The 19,923-nt window shown below is 49.3% G+C and overlaps 1 protein-coding gene across 3 annotated transcripts in view; it reads left to right on the top strand.

The window, feature by feature from the left end:
- KLHDC3 (kelch domain containing 3) overlaps window positions 1–19,923 on the top strand; it is a 20,237-nt gene extending 314 nt beyond the window's left edge. The window contains exons 1-11 of one of the 3 annotated variants that reach the window (XM_064709593.1): window positions 86–295; window positions 6,542–6,766; window positions 9,233–9,409; window positions 11,493–11,608; window positions 12,930–13,001; window positions 13,229–13,442; window positions 13,760–13,846; window positions 15,105–15,213; window positions 18,587–18,660; window positions 19,017–19,095; window positions 19,285–19,923. In XM_064709593.1, coding sequence (XP_064565663.1) covers window positions 6,613–6,766; window positions 9,233–9,409; window positions 11,493–11,608; window positions 12,930–13,001; window positions 13,229–13,442; window positions 13,760–13,846; window positions 15,105–15,213; window positions 18,587–18,660; window positions 19,017–19,095; window positions 19,285–19,351 — 1,149 coding nt within the window. In that variant the 5' untranslated portion in view covers window positions 86–295; window positions 6,542–6,612 and the 3' untranslated portion in view covers window positions 19,352–19,923. Of the gene's footprint in view, window positions 1–85; window positions 296–6,541; window positions 6,767–6,944; window positions 7,016–9,232; window positions 9,410–11,492; window positions 11,609–12,929; window positions 13,002–13,228; window positions 13,443–13,759; window positions 13,847–15,104; window positions 15,214–18,586; window positions 18,661–19,016; window positions 19,096–19,284 lie in introns of those variants that run through there. The other 2 variants (XM_064709592.1, XM_064709594.1) reach the window with 2 other exon arrangements.

Below are 19,923 nucleotides of genomic sequence, written 5' to 3'. Positions count from 1 at the left end.
GAGGGCCGGGGGCGCGGGGCCGCCGCCCAGCCCGGGTGCTCTCGGCCGGGCCCGCGGGCGGCGGGTGGGGGCGCGGGGCGCACGGAGGGGCTCGGGCGGGGAGCGGCGGCCAACGGTGCTGGAGCGTGTCCGGAGCTGGGTAGAGGAACTGCTGAAGGGTGCAGAGAGGGAGTCCTGTGAGGAGCGGCTGAGGGTGCTCAGCCCGGAGGAAAGGCAGCTCAGGGGAGACCCTGTCACACTCTACAGCTGCCCAAAAGGAGATTGTCACCAGCTGGGGGCCGGCCTCTTCTCCCAGGTAACAACTGACAGGCAGGTCAAGAGAAATAGCTTCAAGCTGCACCAGGGAACGCTTAGATTGGATATTAGGAAAAGATTCTTCACGAAAAGGGTAGTCTGGCGTTGGAACAGGCTGCCCAGGGAAATGGTTGAATCACCATCCCTGGAAGTGTTAAAAAAATTTATAAATGTGGTACTTTCAGGACATGGGTTAGTGGTGGGCCTGGCAGCGTTGGGTTAATGGCTGGGATCTGTGATCTTGGAGGTCTTCTCCATCCTTAAAGCATTCTGTGACCCCACACATCCCCATCCTCCCAGGCAGGTCTGTGTTAGGAAGGCTGCCCTTCTGCCCTGGCATGACCTCTGCTGTGCTTTCTCTCTCCATCCCGTGGGCTCATGTGGTTTCAGACCCTTTATTCTCTCACCCAGTCATGGCTGGCGTGGGGCTGCATGCCAGTCCCATGTGCCAGGCCGAGGGAAGGGAAGGCTGGCACCTGTGAGCACCACCCTGCCCGGGGATCAGTGTCAGTGCAGCAGAGGGGCAGAGGAACAAACTGATGCAGCCCTGTGTAAAGCTGTCAGCTCGGCTTTCCTGAGCCTGCTTCCCAAACCAAGGGCTGTCCTTGGCCTGGCACAAACAGCTTGACAATTTGGCTGAGCCAAATTCCTGATGGGGAACTCAAGCAGTGTCTCCAAAGCTTAGGCATACTCTATAGAGAAACTGGGGTTTGGGAAGCATGGTGAAGAATGGAAGCCAGCTGAGTAGGTGCAGAATCCAAATATTAAGCAAAAGTAAGTGAGCAAAATATTTGGTGAAAAATAAGGAGATGGTGAGGCTGGCTGTGGGGATGCCACTGGGATAAATTTGTGCCTGAGCAGTGTGGCCTGTGGTTCCCATGGCTAACATGAGCTTCCAGAGCAGGGTCAGCGCACGAGCTCCAGGGCTGTTCTAGCACCATCTAATTTACTGGGGCTGGAATTGCATTGTGAGTGTCTGAGCTGTTGAATGTGCAAGCTTGCAGTTTCACACTGCCTTAGCACAAATGCTCCAAGCATTAGATAAATGTCAAGCACAAGTGAAGAAAGCAGGTTGTTCTCATGTTATCTCTAACAGTATGTTGGATGTGCTTGAAATAGAACAGTCTATATGGACTGCTGTGAACTGGCTGGGCTATTTTAAGGGTTACTAAACCTTGTGGCTGGTGTCTTTTGGGAGACAGGACTGAGGCAGCCACACGGTAGGATTTGCTCTCTGGGGCAGCTTTGCAGGATCGGCTGCTCTTCTTGGGGTGCTGCTGTGATTCTGGGGGTGGCAGAATGAGCCCTTGAAAATCCAGGCTGCTGGGTTTGTCCCCCTTGCTTTGGGAATTGGGTGCAGCAAGGCTGATCTGAGCAGGTTTTAGGAATGGCTCTAGGTTTCCTTCTGTGTGCATAGAGGAGTGAGAGAGCCCAGGGAGCTCCCTTTGAGCAAAGTGGATCCAAGGATATATGGGTTTGCTTTAAGATCATCACCTGGCTGCTGTACTTGGAGATGCTCAGTAGCTTTCTATCCTGAATTAATTATTTTCATCCCTAATTGTAGGGTTTGGAAATATCAAGCCTAAAGTCAGTAGAACAAACGAGTGAAAAATCTGACTGAAACCTGCTTTGGTTTTTTTGTTGTTGTTTTGGGGATTTTCTTCTATCTGTGCCACAGTGTTCAAGTCAGCACAACAGTTTTGGAGCATGTGCTAGTGAGAGATTATTGAGTGATATTTGTGTTGATCTCAGGTGTCCATGTGCTGTGTTGTTAGGCTCTTGTTAGTGTAAGCTGCAGCAGTTGAGATGAAGGTTCTTGCAGGCATTAAGTGCATCTTGAGGCAACAGCACAAGCAGAGATATGGGAGTGCTTTCTGTAGGTGCTGTATTGAAAGAATGCAGAGCTGAATGAAATCCGATTGTTCCCTGGCTTAGCAGTGCAATGCTCCAGGTGCTTTGTGGCAGAGGAACAGCACACTGCTGTTGTCACTTAATTTCCAGCATCACCAACATCAGGTACTTCACCAGTAAGTGAAGCATGTCCTGATTTTTAGAAATGCTCTTATTCCATAATGACAGGACCTACCAGGGGTTTCAGCATTTCTCTGCATCCTCTGTGCCTTACTGTATTTCTGGCTAGATCATGGCAGACCAGGGAAAAGGGGAGTTGTGAAGATTGCAGGGTTGGAAGTAAGAGATCTGTTCATTTTTGGAGAGTGAAAGTGAGGATCTAACACGAGTCAGTGGAAGCAAGGATGGCCTGAACAGAAGCTGTGATTCTGTGTGCCTCATCCTGCAGTGCCCTCCCAGTTCTCTAATACAATTTGCCTCTGTCTTGTCAATATTTTTGTGTTTTATAGCCTACATCACTGTTGCTGGTGCCCTAAATGAGAAACCACAGAATGTACGTTGCATAATCTAATACTGTACAATTGGGGGAAATTGTTAGTAAATCGTTTCTTATCAATTTTGCTTTTTCCCCTCTCTCCTTGGCTGTGTCCTCTGTGATCTGTAAAGAAATCTAAGCTGTAGCTTAATGTCAAGTGCTGCACTTCTCCTACTAAGAAATCCTCATAGGAATGGGACTGAAAAGTGGTTTATTTATGTCCTCATTTATGTCATAAAAATTAGCATTGGAAATCAAACTTGAATGGAACTCAACAGTGTCCATAGGTGTAGGACAGAAAATATAGTTTTTTCTCAAAATATGTGTCTAACTCTTATTTGCAGATAGCACACAGAGGGGCTCAGAGGAGGAGAATGCTTTGGGATGGAAGATTGGTCTAAAGAAACAATTGTAAATAAGGCAGGCAAGGAGAATCTGGAGCTGGGCATAGACAACATGGGGTGGAGCAGGGGAGGCATCCTCAGGAGACAGGGCTGTGCAGGGAGGAGGGGAAGCCAGGCCTGTGTGAGGCTGAAAAGGGGCAAACAAATCCTGGTGGTGGCAGGAAGATGTGATGGTTCCAGGGCAGGGTTGTGGCCAGTGGCAGAAGAGGAAGATGAGAGTTTGCACGGGTGTTTTTGTTACAGGGTACAGAAGAGCTCTTGGGTTTGGAAAATCCCTGCCAGCTTGTTAAACCCTGTGTTTCCCCATGACCTGTACAGATTACTTCACACTTCTGGTCACTCTGTCTTGGTGAAGTGTTCAGATGAGTGTTTGCTTTTCTTGGCTCTGAGGAGGGGCAGCAGGAGGCTGTGCTGGCAGAGCTCTGTGTTTGCTCTAAAGGGGTATCCCAGCACAGAGCCAAGGCAAAGCACAGCCAGCTTCCATCCCATTGCCCTCTCCACCACTCCAGACCTGCCAGTCACCTGGGGAAAACCTTTCCCAATAATTGTATGAAACAGCATTCCAACATTGTTGCTTCATCCTCAGCATCTTTCTGGCAGTGCCTGGAGCTTCTCAGTGGACCAGATTTAACCTCTTGGGATGAGCTTCCTTCTGATGGGAATGGCAGAACTGCTGGGGCAGGGTAGCCAGCTCCTGTGACAGTGACAGGACCAGCATCCTTGCACCTGGCTCAAGGGAAGTCCCAAGGGTGAGGAAGAGTGTTCCCAGCTTTTCTGACAAAAAATACAGGGGCCTTGGTACAGTGCCTGCCAGCTGTGCTCCTCTACCTCAAGTAGGAATCAAGCAGAGAACTTGGAAATAAGATTGATCCTCTTGGTCCTCCTGGATTGGGCTCAGTCTGAAGGGTATTGAAAATATTGATGGTGGTGATAAAGACCAGTTAAGCTCCTTGAGGAGTATTTAAGAATCACTTAAACAAGAAGAGATTAGGAGGGAAACATTGGTTAGATTTTTCAGGAATAACTTGTGACTGAGGCAGGAAACAGATTTAGATATGTGAAGCCTTCAAAATAACTTGGAAGGTGCCTTTGGTGGGTTCCATGGAAACTCATCTGTTCTGTAGCTTTGCAGAAGACTTATGCAAGAGTGCTGCCTGGCTTAAAAAAAAAAAGATGCTTAAGGAAAAAAAGCTGTTAGATCTGAAATTGAAGCATGGCCTGTGGAAGATGGGGGCTGTTCCTGGGCCCTTCTGGAGCACCCCTGCTGGAGCAAAGCTTGCTGCAGCTTTCTGTGTTACTGACTGTAGTTTAGGTTAGGGTGGTTGCTGCAGGAACAGGCAGGTTTGCAGGAGAGACTCCTGTTGCAATACGGCTGCAGGATGGTCTCTGTGTGGGCTTTGCATGTGTCCTATCAAATTCATGTACAGAGCATGAAAACAACTGAAAAAATAAATAACTTTTAAAATAAGCTACTCAAATTTTAATGACATTTGAGAGTTCTGGAATGAGGTGAGTGGTTACTGAATGGTTTTGAGCTGCCTATGGAGTCAGTGGATGATACTGGAAGTCTAAACTCTGCTGCATGCCAGGAGCTCCCTGTTGGTGGCATCTCTTATTCTCCCTTATTCTAAAGGAGGGATAAATGTGAGAGTGTGGGTGTGCTGGGCACTGGGGTGGCCAGGCTGCTGGTTGGCCTCGTGGTGAGCAGTGATTCCACTTGACTGAGGGGCTGGGGGTGGCCTGCTGGAGCAGAGCAGCACAGCACTGCCCCTCTTGCTGCCCTCCAGCTATTTCAGAAACCTAAAACAGGAGAGAAATCCTCCTTGCCAAAATTCACTACTTGCCAAAATAAAATGGGGCAGAGCGTAGGAATTGTATGTGTAGGAATTTAGTCCTTGTTCAAAGGCATCCCCAAATTTCTTTGGATTCTGCAAAGGCTAAAACTGTTTGTGAGATGGGAGCATGCTGAGTGAACCTTTCAATAACCTAGAAACAATAAATGAAATAAGACAATTTTATTTGTGCTGTCTGAAACACTGACATTTCTTCTAATGCCTGTTTTCAGCTAGGAGAAAACTGTTAAAAATCAAACTGAGCTGCTGTTTCAGAAGCACCTGGGCAGGACTCTCCTCTTTGTTCTTACATCCAAAGGAGAATCTCTGCAAGAATCAGCTGTGGTGACTTCTCTAAGATATGATCCAAGCCATCTGTTTGAGGAATGAAGGATATCAGTTGCTTAACAAGATATGATGCTACAGAATTTTCTTAGTTATGCCTGGGTTTGCTATGGGAGGAAAAGACCTTTTCTGAGCATCACCAAAGAGCTTTTTACCTAGATTAGGGGGTTTCTGCTCTCTTGTGTTAATTAGCTTGAACCCTAGTGCTCAGATCAATGAGTCCAAATGCTAATGTTGTCACCCACCCCTATAATGGTGTGAAAAACGCCAACCACTTGTTTTTAAAATTTTAAAAGTTTAATAGTAATAAAATGGTTATAAAGCATTAGAGCAATAACAGTTTGGACAGTTTGAATTAGGACAATATGAGACAATAAATACAAAGAGTTACGGACGTCCGGGTACCTTTTTCTGGGTAAAATAAGCCCGAAAAAGGACCCACGTTAACAGAGGATTAACTCTTAAAAGCAACAGCCTGTTGCATATTCATACACCTCATACATGATGCATAAATTCCATTCAAATACAGGATTCTGTCTGGTCAGTGTCAGCTTCTTCCTCTGAATCCTGACAGTGCCTTCGAGGCGGGAAGAAGTTCATTTCTTCTGATAAGAGGGCAATAAATTCTTTTTCTCTGAAAGATTGAGGTGTCCTGTGGCTGCTATCTTGCTGCAAGTCCTTTTCTTAAAGAAAGTATCCTACACAGCATAGTTTCTATTTTAACATTTTTTATAACCTAAAACTATATTTACCACACTACTTAAGAGAATTAACACAGCATTACTTTCTAACACAACACATATAATATTCATTTTAATATTTACAAAAAGCCAATCATAAAATACATGCATTTTTCACAACGGGAAGTTGGTTGCTTTATGTAGGGGTGATTCTTTGGAGTTTTTTTTGTTGGGTGTTTTGTTTTTAATCTTTTCCTCTGCTGTTTCTCAGACCTGATCCAAAGAGCACGCTCTTCCCTCTGGGTTTGTTCTTTTCACCTTCACTGCTGGCTCTCGCTGCATGTTTTCATTCATGCACACAAATGGCTCTGACATGACCGTGACGTGTGCGTGCCCAGGCCCAAGGTGTTTGGCTGGGGCTGCCTGTGCAGCCACCCTGAGGGGTTCTGTGTGCAAGGGCACCTCTGCTTGCTCCTCTGAGCCCAAGAGGAACATTCCCAGCTGGGAGGCAGGTGAATGAGGTCACACTGAGGTAACCTTTGCAGCAGGCATTCAGGGAAGGGTGGATGTTGTTATTTTGGCCTTGTGTGTGTGTTGCAGCCCTTGCAGCAGCCTCGGAAGCATGCGGCTGTGGCACTGGGGGCCCTGAAGAGCGCCTGGCTGGCAGAGGAATGCTCCGCTGGGCAGTGCACTTGGAAGGCGGCCCACGCAGGGTGAACCACGCGGCCGTGGCTGTGGGCCACAAGGTCTATTCCTTCGGTGGCTACTGCTCGGGAGAGGACTATGAGACCCTGCGGCAGATCGACGTGCACGTGTTCAACGCAGGTAAGGAGTTGTATATACTCCTTGTATAGGAGTCCCTGTAAAATCTGTGTACTGTGTAAGTGGCCTTGCCCCAGTCCTAGTTATTCTAAATGAGCTATGGCTGTGAAGTCCTTAGTTGGGCAGCAACTGTGGCTCGTGAAGGCAACTAGGATAAAAAGGGGGTGGGTTGAGAGCCTTGGAGGAGCCCTGATGGAGCCACAAGGAACAACACTTCTGAGAGGAGCTGCATGTGAGAACACCAGCCAGAAGGTATGGACTCTAGAAATATAATAACAACAATATGATTACAACATGTCCTTGTGGGCACAAAGGGCTTGGCTTGCTGGGCTCACTTACTGCTTTTCTCACCTGCTGATGCCTGACATGTTATACCCTGTAACATGCTGTCTGACTCTTAAATTTCCAGAAAATGTTGTCAGAGTAGGTAGAAGCCTTTTTCTTTGTGCAGCCTTGCATTTTCAGCTTCAGGGGCTCTAGTTCATGTGACTGCTAGAATAAGGACTCACTGTGGTAGTCACATAGCCAATGGTTTGGTTTGTCCTTGTTCTGTGCAAACACAAAGTCAGCCAGGTGCAAAGAGGTGATAGGGAGCTGGCTCAGGTCCCCCCTCATGGCAGCATGTCCATGTTCAGCTGCCCATAGCGCGGAAGGAGCACGGTGTGAGACAGTGCACTCGCCAAAGATTCCAGGTGTAGACATCTGAGCTGTTTCCCTGTGGGGGCAGCTGACAACTGGAGTCAGTAGGGGCATGTGGCTAGGAGGGAGGCCTTCCCTTTTTGGTAACAACTATCATGCAGATTCACAGCATAGCTTAGAAAAGCATCTGCAACTGGAGCCATTTGTGTAGGGTAACCAGTACCTGTCATGAGGCTGAGTTGGAGCCATGGTTGTGCTGGCACAGGCTGTATTTCTTGATTGAGTGCTCCTTGAACTAAAGAGGTTACTGAGCTGGTCCCTTAAGCATTTCCCTGTAATTAGGCAGGTGATTAAAAAACTGCAAGATGCTTGGGTGGCTCCAGCTAAACAGGGCCAAGAACAGAGAACCAATGACCAGTTTTGGAGACTGGACAGCATGCTGAATGCACTGTGAGCACCCACCCACATGTAGACAAACCTAGTTTGTCTGTAAAATGCAGTGAATTCACTCCTTTAAGACTGATGTGCAGCAGGGATAATAGCATTGGTTACAGAGGGCTGCCAAGGTGACCTGCTCTCAGGGTGGAGGGGGTGTAGCTCAGGATCCTGTGAACAGTGACATTCACCTCTGTCCAGAGGGACTGGGCTTTTATACTCAACACAGCTGAATGTTGTAGAATGTGCCAGGTAGAGCAGCATTATCTTCTGGGGAAGCATAATGACTGTGCCCAAAGGAATGCTCTTGTGTTGTCTTTGCCTCTTACCACTCCCAAGTATTAAAGTGTCAGAATGCTGTAGCCACCACAATGACGGTGACAGTGGCTTCCCAAGCCCTTGCTCAGCTAGCACTGTCAGGTGGCAGTGCCAAAGCCAAGATACCAGATTTTGAATGAGTCTTCCAAAGATGAAAACTATGTTTTAGGTAGGAAGCATCCAGTCTAGCTTGACTTTAGCATTGCATGTGCTTCCTCAGTGCCCTTTCTGCCTGTGGGGTAGATGCCCACCTTTTGAAATGCCTGACTTTTCCCTTTCCCTATGTTAGTATTTCAGAGGAGCTGCAGACTGTTTTCTGCTGTATTTTGTATCAGCTCTGTGTAGAAAACAAACCTGGAGGCTGTATGTGGTAGAAGGAGGGTGACTGGTGCTGTTATGTAACACTTGCTGTGGCTCTTGCACTGTGATTAAACCCTGTAATACCTGTTGACTGTTCTGGCTGCTGCTGGACATGACACACAGGAAGAGGAACCTGTAATCCCAAAGAACTCCTATTAGTAATGCAAGGTTAGCAGGGAGAACTTGAGTACAGATGGAGTAAAGGAAGCAGACAGCCACCTCATCTGTAGCTTGAAAACCAAAACAAAAGCAAACAAACCCAGTTCCTACAAAACTGCTGGGTTGCTTTATTTAAACTGTGCTTGTGCAAGTCCAAGTGATGCCTTCAGGTGTTCCCTTGCATTTTTCTGCTGTGAGTTATTCCTGTGCTGCCCATTCTCCCAGCTTTGAGTCTCTTCAGCAATCTCACTGGCTTGAAGTAGTGTCTGCATTCATGGTCCCCTCTGTACTTCTTCATTTTTCTTTCCCTATTTGTTTATGTATGTGCTGTACCTTTCACTCACAGTCTAGGATGAGCCAGAGTGGAAACCTTTTCAATGAATTGTTGTAGAACAGAGCCTGGTTTTGCCTTCTGTATTTCTTAACTAGCTGCTACTCGAGGTCAGACACAGCTTTCTCTTGTTTACTCACCTGCTTCTGCCCCTTGTCACGGGGTAAAAAGCACCACACAGGATGGGTTATGAACTGTCAGCAATGGGCTCAAACTTGTGTTTCCAGTGTCTCTACGCTGGATCAAGCTGCCTCCAGTGTGGACAAACAGCCGAGACCACGTGAGGGAGGTGCCCTACATGAGGTATGGGCACTCGGCCGTGCTCATCGACGACACCGTCTACATCTGGGGCGGCCGCAACGACACCGAGGGAGCCTGCAACGTGCTCTATGCCTTTGATGTCAGTAAGTTCCAGCTTCTCACTGCTCCTTGGCACAGCTGGTCTTGATCACACCTCCTCTCTGCCCCCCAACATGTTTTCTTGTCCCTCAGTGACAGTCTGGAGGAAATGGTGTCACTGTCTGTTTGAGCAGTTTTAGAAGTGGAGTATGGTGGCCATTGTGCTTACAAGCCTTTGGGCAGAGATTGCTGATCTTTTCTAGTAATGAAAATGGTTTTAATTTTTCTATCAGCTTTGTGTGCTCTCTCTGATAGTAGCTATAATTGAAGTGTTCTCTCTGTGTGATATAGTATTCCTTGATTGTGGTTCTTCTTTCTGAAGGTGTGAAGGAGAGTGAGGAACAGCACAGGAGTAGTCCAGGACAGGATGGCAAAATCAGGGGAGACATGAGTCAAGTTAGATAAACCTGAAAAATAAACTCCTTGAGCCTTTTAGTTGGCTTCTCCATAGCATTGCTGGAGCACCTCTGGAGAAAAGGCGCCATCAGGAACTGCATGGACACAAGTGTCAGGAAAGAAAAGGAGTATATCTGGATTCTGGATGCAAGTCCATCTAAATACTGGCCAGTAACTGTCTTACTGAGCTTGCAAGGAAACTGCTTGCTCTGGTGCTTGGTCCATGGATCTCTTCTTTATCAGGAAGAATCTTACAGCTTATGGCACAGGGTTTCCCCCTTCCTTCCCCTGCCACATGCAGCTGAGAAGCCACCAGTAAAGCTCTGCCTACATAGAGGCTTTGTGGTGGGACCTGCCCGGTCTCCCTGGCAGCTGCAGTGCTTTAGCATTAAGTGAAAATTTACAGAAAGTCCTGCTCCAAACCCTCTGCAGCTGTCTGTACACACAGGCCTGCCATTCCTGGAAAGTGTGGCTGGCAGTCACAGTGCCATGTCTGCAGTGTAAGTTCCACTGTAGGAGTCACATCAGGCTAAATAAAGTCCTGTGTGCGTGCAGTTTTGTCTCTGCAGTGTTGAGCAGATCCCAAATTGAGGTTTTTCCATGCTGCAATTGGGTGAGCTTTTGCTGATACAATGTGACTGAGTTTGGAAGCAGCCCCAGGGAGAGAAGGAACTCGATAGCCCTGGGATGTCACACTAGAGGCTCCCCAGGGATTCTGCTGACCTTGCAAGACCCTTTGTGTGGTGCCAGCTGGAGCATAGGTGGACACTTGTGTCCACAGGCCAAGTTCAGGGAAGTCATCCTCGTGCTTTGGCTCCACAACTCTCTGAAATAAGCACTGTTCTTGGCAGCCAAGGGCTGTTAGGGAGGGTGGGGAATGTCTCCTGCAGCCTCAGGGCTTATCTGTGCCTCTGGGAGCTCTTGGGGCAGGTGCCTGTTAGCAATTGGCACCCAGTCCTGGCCTGGCTCTGTGCTGTCCTGGCATGGAGAGCAGCTCTGCCTGGATTTAAGTCATCTTCTAAATCAAGCCAGCCCCTGGAGTGTGCAGGCTGAGGGGCAGAATGTGTTTGGTGCAGGCTCACAGGGAGCATTGTGAAGGGTGGAGAGTGAGCAAGAGGAAAGGAAGAGTGAGGAAAGTGAGAGAATGTAACAAGTGGAGCAGATAAGACAGGGAGAGCTGCACTGCAGAGGTGGAGATATGCACAACAGCTAACATGGAGAACTTGTGATTAAATGATTTGTATCTGGTTTTGAGAGCTGTTTTTCCTCAGTCATGCTCAGTTACTGAGCATCTCCACGCCTTGAGGTCAGTTGTGCCACTTAGCATTATTGCTTCATTGTAATAGAAAGTGTGAATGCAGAGTTGATAAGTGACTCACGAGTACACTCTGCAAGAGATTCTGTAAAAGTAACATTGTTCAAGCCCTGCTGTACTACTCACACTTAAAATGTGAGCTCTTTGGCAGGTCTGTGGCCATGCCAAGAGGCTGAGGATTCTGTCACTGTGTCCCTCTGTGGGGGCTCAGGCAGGTAGCCTTGCCCAAAGAAGCTTGCAGCCTCTCTGGCAGGGCATGTGCTTTGTGAGAAAGCAGGAATTATTTTTGCCTTAGAAATTTAAGAACAGCAGTAATAGAACTATCCCACCCCAACTCCTACTGTGTTTTCTCAGCATTGCCTCTTGTTTTGTTTCAGACACACACAAGTGGTTCACACCAAAGGTCTCTGGAATGGTCCCAGGGGCAAGAGATGGGCACTCAGCCTGTGTCCTGGCAAAGAGCATGTTTATCTTTGGAGGCTATGAACAGCTGGTGAGTGATCTCTGTAACTGTTAATTGGTGAGCCCTTGGGAAAGAGGGTGTTGATACCCAGGACACTGATAGAGGCAGGACACGGGGGTGTGTTTGTATTCCAAGTCACTGTCATTTTGTAACTTAGCAAAGTTATGGCATTAGTGCCCAGGTTATGCTAATTGTTTTATGGAGAAGATGGTTGGAGAAGCAAGTCCAAAAAAGTGTTGGATTTTTTTTAAATTTCACAAAACATATTTACCACAAAGAGGTAAAAATTTAATTTTTTTCTGGCTCATTTCTCAGCCAAATGTAGATACATAAATACACAACATTTTTAATAAGTATATATTGATCTACATTTATTTTAATATGGCTCAGAAGTGAGCCAGAAAAATCACTTTCTGCAGTGTTGCTGTGAGGTTTTGTCCTAGTCTGGTGTATGTTCCCTGCAGTCTTCACTTGCTCTGACATCTTGAGGATCCCTTTCAGCAAACATTTGGTTGCATTCCCATTAGGAATACCCTGAGCCAAAGTTCATCCTGCAATAGCTGTCAGTGTACCTAATGCTCTTTTTAGCAAATCCTCATGATGTAATCTTAAAAAGTGGGTAAATAAAAATTATCACCAGATTCCAGAACAAATGTGCAAAGTCACGTCTGTTTGTTTGGAAGAAAGTTTGAGCTCTGTTACAGAAATTTCTGGGTTATTCCTTCTTTTCTGAGGGTGATAGGCCAAATCCATTATATTGATCACAGCAGCAGGAGGGGTTCAGATGTTTTTTTTTAATCAAGACCAAATAAACCTTTGGCTGTCTTGCTGCTCTCTACCTTGCCTGGAGATGCAGGAGTCCACATTGTTTGTGTGAATGCAGTGTCCTCCAGGCAGCCAGCTGCAGATGGGTTTTGTGGGGCCTCAGAACCTGGAGTGTATTTGCTCCTGGATGGTCAGCTTCCCAGAAGTAATCTTGGCTTCTGCATCTCCTTAGGCAGCCTTAGCAGAGCCACTCTGACTGTCCTGCTAATGCCTCTTTTAGCTGCTGCTACATGGAGAGGAGGCAAACTCCTGCCATGAATGTACTGTGTGCAGGACAGCCTTTGTGGGAGGAACTGAGCACCAAATAAATGGGAAAGCTGCAGGAAGAGACAGGACACCTTTGGGAAGAAACGGGCTTTGCTTTCCTCTTGTTAAGTGATAAGTGCTGCCTGAGCAAGCACCTTGTTTCTTAGGAAGTACTGAATCCAAAGGGATGCTCCAGCTCTGCAGGGCAGCATCCTTCTGGGGCTGGATGTGACCAGGCTTCTCAGTCCCTTTGTGACCAAGCTGCTTTTGTGTCTTCCAGGCTGACTGCTTTTCAAATGATATCCATAAATTGGACACCACAAACATGACGTGGACCTTAATCTCTGCCAAGGTCAGTGTCTGTTTTTCCCTCTGGTTTGTGGAGGAAGTTTTGCATCTGCCATTCTCTGGGGTAGCTGCCCACACTTGTCTCACAGCTTCTGGCTGATGTGGCTGGGCTCTACAGGATGGGGAGTTCTCCAGGAGAAGGCAGCCATCCAACTTCCCCATCAAGATGTGTTATTTCCCTGGCTGATCTGCACTCTTTCTTTTGTTTTTATTTTCTATTCTGTCCCTCAGGGTACTCCAGCTCGCTGGAGAGACTTTCATTCAGCTACCATCATTGGAACAAAGATGTACGTGTTTGGTGGCAGAGCTGATCGCTTTGGGCCCTTTCACTCTAACAACGAGATCTACTGTAACAGAATCAAAGTGTTTGATACAGAAACCAACTCCTGGCTGGACTCCCCTCACACCCCTGTGCTCCCTGAGGGCAGGAGGAGCCACTCAGCCTGTGAGTGTGGGTCTGCTGAGGGTGGAGGGAAGTTTCTGCCACTCAGCCTGTGAGTGTGGGTCTGCTGAGGGTGGAGGGAAGTTTCTGCCTCTCTTAGAAGGGGTGTTTGCTCTGCTGGGCAGGGCTGTGGGTAAGAAAGGGTTGCACAAAGCCCAGTTTCTGTGCAAAGCTGCTGCCCACCAAAAAGCCTTGCACTCCCCACTGCACATGAAGGTGATATAAGGAGAGGTGGACAGCCAGCACCACGTTGGTTTGTGTTTGGTGTTGGGTCAAGGACGTGCTGGGTGCCCTCTGATGTCTGTGTTTACTCCCTACAGTCAGCTACAACGGGGAGCTCTATGTATTTGGTGGCTACAATGCACGCCTGAACAGACACTTCCATGACCTCTGGAAATTCAATCCAGGTATTTATGCTTCTGACTTGCTGCAGTGATAGTGCTCCAGGCCCTCAGGCATGTGAGTGCTCAGAGGAACATACTGTCCAAGGAGTGCTGCTGGGGGGGAATGGCTTTTGGCTCTTCTGACAGCAAATCACTACTGTGCCTGTTCCTTCTTGGGATGTTCCCAGATCTCAATTATAAAATAGAAAATGAGGTATTGCTGAAAGACATATTTAATTGGAAAAACTTTGTCTTGTTCTTAAACATGCAAAAGTAGTGGCAGAAGAGAAGATATGGGAAAGAAGTAGGTTTTAGGGAAGAGAGAGACTATAGCTGGAGAAACCATTCAACTTGAGCTGCAGGATCACCATCTCTTGGTACCAGCTCAAACTGTGCTGCAGAAGGGGGGTCTTCAGCTGGTACCCTGAATATCACTCAGCTGTGAGCCAGTTTGGGGTCCTCAGGCACGTTTCACTGTCTAGACTCATTTTGTTTGCTAATTACTTTGTAGTAAATTTACCTGAGAGCAGCCAACCAGCTGCTCCTCAAGCTGATTGTGAGCTGGCAGAGCTCCTGCAGGTTTCAGTCCTGTGCTTTGTCGCCCCCAAGCATCCTTGCCGCAGAGAGCAGCAAGAACTAAGGCTGCTGTCTCCACCTGGCCCAGTTCTCCACGCCCTCCTCCCACAGCCGAGCTGTCCCAGCGGCTGAGGCACCTCTGCCCGGCTGCTCTGCGATCGCAGCCTGCCAGCAGATGGAGCTGGTTCCTGGATCTTCCTCCTCCAAATCCCGACCGCAGCAGGCCCTGGGGAAGGGAGGCTGCCTGTCTGTCCCTGCAGCTCTGCCCAGCAGAGCTCCCTGTGATGTTGGACCCGCTGCCGTGGCAGTCTGTGGGTCCTGGTGCTCAGGCTTTGCAAGTGAAAGGCCTTGATGTGGCCCTGAGCAACCTGGTGTAGTGCAAGGTGTCCCTGCCCATGGCAGGGGGTTGGGACAAGATGGTCTTTAAGGTCCTCTTCCAACCTAAACCATTCTATGCTATGACCTGCAAATCCTGTCTCAGCAGGCAGAGCTCCAGGACTGTGACTGGCACTTCAGGAACAGCCTCATGGAAGTGCATGATTGGCCATTAATGAGGAAGTCAGGGGAGAGGCTGCATATTGGCTAGCTGGTGTCTGTGGGGTACTGGGTCTCTGCTTTTCCTGTGATCTCTTTAAATTCATGACCTGCTTATAGCTGGCCTTGGCCAGGCTCTTGTGACAAGTTTTCTCTCTTTTCCTCCTGTTAGTTTCTCTTTCCTGGAGGAAGATTGAGCCCAAGGGGAAGGGGCCATGTCCTCGGCGCCGGCAGTGCTGCTGCAGAGTGGGGGACAGAATCATCCTCTTTGGAGGTACCAGGTGAGTTGTGTGAGGTGGCTCCTCCAGAGGTTTTGCCAGTCCCTTCAGCACACAGTGTCCCTTCACACTCTGACCCATCAGATGGACTTCAGAGGCACGTGGCAAGTGTCAGCCTATCTGACAAGTGTAGGTAATCATGGACATCAGGGTCCCCTGAAAAAAGGCCATGGGAGAGATTGAAGTGTCATGTAAGCTTGTAAAGCTTCTGGTGACAAGCCGTCTTGTACATGTAGAGACAGAAGGGTGTAACAGGCTGCTCAGGAGGGGCTGTGCAGTGCTCAAGCTTTCTGGTAAAGAGGTTGTGGGGATAAGAGAAGAGATCCTGCTGTCAGAAGGACATGTATCTCAGTCTGCTGTGCCAGAGCAGACCTCAAACTGACTTATCTTCACCTACATGCTGCCCTGCTTCTCCCTCCAGAGCTTCTTTCTTCCATTGGCAAGTGTGGGTTCAGCTGCCAGGCTGCAGTGGGATGTCAGCTCAGCTGGGAGCTGTTTGAGGAGCCTACACACATGACAAGACAGTGTTGCCTTCTGCCAGTGTTCCTTAGCAACATTGCCATTCACAACAGGGACCTGGTGTTATGGATTTAGCTGTCAAACACTGGAAGTGATACTGTCAGGGTGCAGGGCAGCTGGATGTGGCCAAGAGCCTTAACAGCTGCTAAAAGAAAGGAAGTGGCCTATCACCAGGACACACTCCATGCTGTCTGGAGTGACAAATTGCAGCTCTGGAGCACAGTCCTGCTTGCCAGTATCTACCTTGCAGAGACATCTTAAATGCTTTCAGCTTTCCACATGGTTGGGAAAGCTTTGGGGCTCTCTCTGGGTTCTTGACAGTAGCTTTTTGGGGATGCTTCTGAAGCAAACTTGGGGCACAGAACCAAGGGTGACCTGACCATACCAGTGTGTGATGGGGTGAAGGGGGAGTGTGCTTAGCTGTAGGATGTCCATGTCACTTTGAGGGAGTGCTTAGTGCAGGTGAGGTATGCAGAGGTGCTGAGTTTATCCAGTCTCCTCAAAGATACTGGCTGCTGCTCAGTACAGCAGAAGGTAGGGCTTTAGGGGAGTTTTGGGTGGTCCCAGATTCTGTGCTGTGTAGATTTCTGTTGCAGCAGCAGCTGAACTTTGATGTTAAGCCTTGGTACTCCTGGGGAATGCTAGCATACCACAACAAATTTGACACCAGCTTTTTGGAGTTTGGTTCACTCTTGCCAGGCAATGCAGCAGTGCCTTGTCTTCTCCATGAACCACTTCAGAACTCAGCTTGTTGCTTAGGTCAGGCTCAACCCCAATACAGGCACATTCATCAGCCCTGGTGTGGGCTGGGAAGAGCTGCTGGCAGCCAGGAATGCAGCCAGCTTGGGCTGGAGGGAGGGTCTTGGGGAAGTGGGAGGTGGGGGTGGGCCGTGCTGGCTTCCTGTAACAGTTATCAGGTGTATTCTGGAGCTGCCTGGCGAGATAAGAAGTTTTCCAGGAAGTCGTTGTAATGGAGAACTCCCATGGGTCTGCCTGCTGACCTGTGCTCCCCGGGCTGGCCAGGGGGAGGGGTGGGGCTGTCCTGCAGGGATCCTCAGAGGATGAGCCGGCAGGCTCAGCTTTCTAGGGAACAGCAATGGGGGATGGGCAGCAAAGCCCCTTCGTGTCTGCCTTTCCAGGATTCACACTTCCTGCTGAAGAGGCGCTTCTGCAGGCTGCTTGCTCCTAGGGCATCCAGAAGCTTTGTTTCTTTGGTAGTCCTGGCCAGAGCTTGGTGGTTTTGCCCCAGCTGTGGCCAGGAGCAGTCCTTCACTTGTGTCCCATTTAAGGGACCAGGAAGCTTGGTGTTCCCATTAGCTGTGTCACAGTTGTAGCCCTGGTCTGGTTTCCTCCCAAGCCCAGCAGCAATTCAGTGTGCAGAGACCATCCACAAGGAAGAAGTGGGGGGAGAGAGAATGCTATAAAACAATTTTGCTGAAGAGATGCTGATCCAGATTTGGCTTGGGACTGTGTTTTCCCTGACAAGGCTTAGGAATTCTGGCTCTGGTGAGGGAATAGGGGCTGTCACTGAGTGCAGGGTGAGTTGTTTTGCAGCTGGAATGAGCAGCTTTGCTGGGCTCTGGCTGCCAAAGGTGTGCCCTGCATGCTGCTGTGCTGCCTGGGGGTTGCCTGGTCTTGAACTCCAGGCTCACCCTGCTACTTTCCTTTTGGTGATTAAAGGCACAGACGTGGTGCCTGCTGGCTTTCCTTTGATAGATAAGGGATGGCCTGGGGTTTCCTGTGACGTGGATGTGAGATTAGATTGTGGTGTGGTGAGCACAGAGGTGGAGTTAAGGGGGCTCCTGCCTGTATCCGGGCAGATGGGTCCCATCAGCAACAGGTCTGTGCCAGCACTGAGCTGTGCTCTCAGCTTGGCCTGAGGTTGTGGGGACCTGGGGGAGCAGGTACTGCCTCATGTCCCATGAGTGTGAAGCTTAGTGGGGAAATAGAGACACAGGGACAAGGAGTCACTACATGAGGTCAGTCCTAGCTAAGAGGTGAGGGGACACTAAGTTGTTTTGTCACAGACCAAAGCAGGACTTAAAACATTTTTCCTTTCTTTTAAATTCTCCAAACAACCATCAGCCAAGGGAGTATTTTCCCCTCTTTCAGCACAGGCTGATCTGTCTGTGCAAGGAGATGTAGTGTCCAGTCTCTCAGGTGCTTTGGTTGTTCCATCAAGACCACTGTGGCAGGAAACCATAGGTGAGGCTGGCTGTTCCCTAGAAATGCCTGGTGCTGTAGTTCCTCATCAGCATTCCTGGACCAACATCAAATGGGAGTATCAGTAAATTGGAATTGGTTTAAAATGACTGCTGCATTGCTCAGTGCTCAGCTACAGTCTCCTGAAATGCCATCCCCATTTTGGCTCAACCACTCCAGCTGTGCCTGGAGTCCAAAGTGATTCCTCAGTCAGACTGAGAAATGTCTGTGCTTGCCCTGCCATGCAGATGTTTAGATGTTTTCTAGCTGCTTTCTCTACACTCCTCTCACAGCATCTGAGGGGCCAAGCTGAAATAAATGCAGTAGATCTTAAATACATGAGAACAGGAGTGATGGACAGGTGAGGTGAGGGGGAGGCTCATGGTGGAATCATCATGGTCATCCATGAAAAGGAGGCAGATCTCCCATGCCCTGCAGAGGAAATAGTGTGGGTTTCTGCTCCCTGGCTCTTGTGCAACTCTGCCTACTCTGCAAGGAGCTGAGAAAGTGATGACTCTGAGTGCTCCTTGGGACTTCAGAGGGGATCACAGGGCCCCTGCCTGGGACAGGGACATTCCTGGGCTTGCTCAGCCCTTGGTAAGCTGGTGTATAAGAATTTTGGCACTGACTGACACACTGTGCTTGGTTTCTGCAGCCCATCTCCAGAGGAGGGAATGGGTGATGAATTTGACCTGATGGATCACTCAGATCTCTACATCCTCGACTTCAGTACGTGAGCACTTCCTGCCCAGCCTGTACCTCTTACCACAAGGTGTCCTGTGAGCAGACCCTGCTGTGAAGCACCTAAATGTGCTCTCTGTGGCTGCAGGTGCCATGTCCTGGAGCCAGACACCTGTGTCTGACCAGTGTGCTTGGCTCAAGGCACAGCAGCCAGAGGTGCAGCCATGCTTTGTGCACTCCTGCATGCGAGGCCTCTTGTGGGAGCACCCCAGCCTGTCCCTGGTGTGCACTCTGTCCCTCAGACAAGGCTCTGCCCTGTTTCCTGTGGCACTGACTGCATGCTGCTGGGGCCTCCATGGTGTCCAGTCAAAGGCTGCTGTAGCTAAACTGCTCTCTTTTCCCAGGCCCCAGTCTGAAGACGCTGTGTAAGCTAGCAGTGATTCAGTACAGCCTGGACCAGTCCTGCCTTCCCCACGACATCAGGTATGGTGTGCCTTGCTGGGAGCTCACCCTGGGTGCTCCCTGACCTGCCTGAGGGCTGCCCAGGGCCCTGGGCACCTTTGTGGGCTGGGCTGGAGACTGTAGCTGAGGCTGACATGAAGCAAAGCTGCTCTAGCCCTGGGCACTGTGTTTGTGCTTTCTCTGAGTGTGTGTCCTCTTGGTGTGTTACAGATGGGAGCTCTCAGCCATGACAACCAACAGCACCATCAGCCGCCCCATTGTCTCCAACCAGGGCTGAAGAGAACTCGTCCTTCCACCACCCTGCCCTCACCCCTCCACATACTGACCTCTTGCTCCACTGCCTGCATGAATTTTTAGCCCTTTCAAGCAAGGAATGTGTGAGCTCGGTTTGTCTTGCCCTAGCTAGGCCTCCCTCTGCCCTTGTCATGCTTTGGGCAGCACAAGGGGGCAGGCAGAGCTGGCCACTGAGGGAAAAACTGTCTGGCCCCAGCAGCACAGCTGTGACCCCTCTCCTAACTGGTGGTTCTAGAGCTTCCTTTCCCTTTGCCTGTGGAACTGCAGCTGTGCTGTCCAGTGTGCAGCCACTTTCCAAGGGCCTGAATCAACTCTTACCACCAGCCACAGCCCTGGGGTTGATGTCAGGGTCCACCTGAACTGTTCCTGCATTGCCTCGAGAGCAGGAATCTCTACATCTGCTCCTGCCAGCACTGACAGCTTCCTGGCACTGAAGGGCAGGCCCCAGCTCCCAGCTGAGCACAGTGTGGGGGCCTGGGCCCAGCTGGACACTGCCCAGCTCCCATTGTAAAACAGCAACTGGGGGAAGTTTTATAAATGGTGAGGCAGACGTGG

The sequence above is a fragment of the Zonotrichia leucophrys genome, chromosome 3, assembly GCF_028769735.1.
Source record: "Zonotrichia leucophrys gambelii isolate GWCS_2022_RI chromosome 3, RI_Zleu_2.0, whole genome shotgun sequence".
Classification (NCBI taxonomy): domain Eukaryota; kingdom Metazoa; phylum Chordata; class Aves; order Passeriformes; family Passerellidae; genus Zonotrichia; species Zonotrichia leucophrys.
This window is presented reverse-complemented; position numbering and strand designations above follow the sequence as displayed.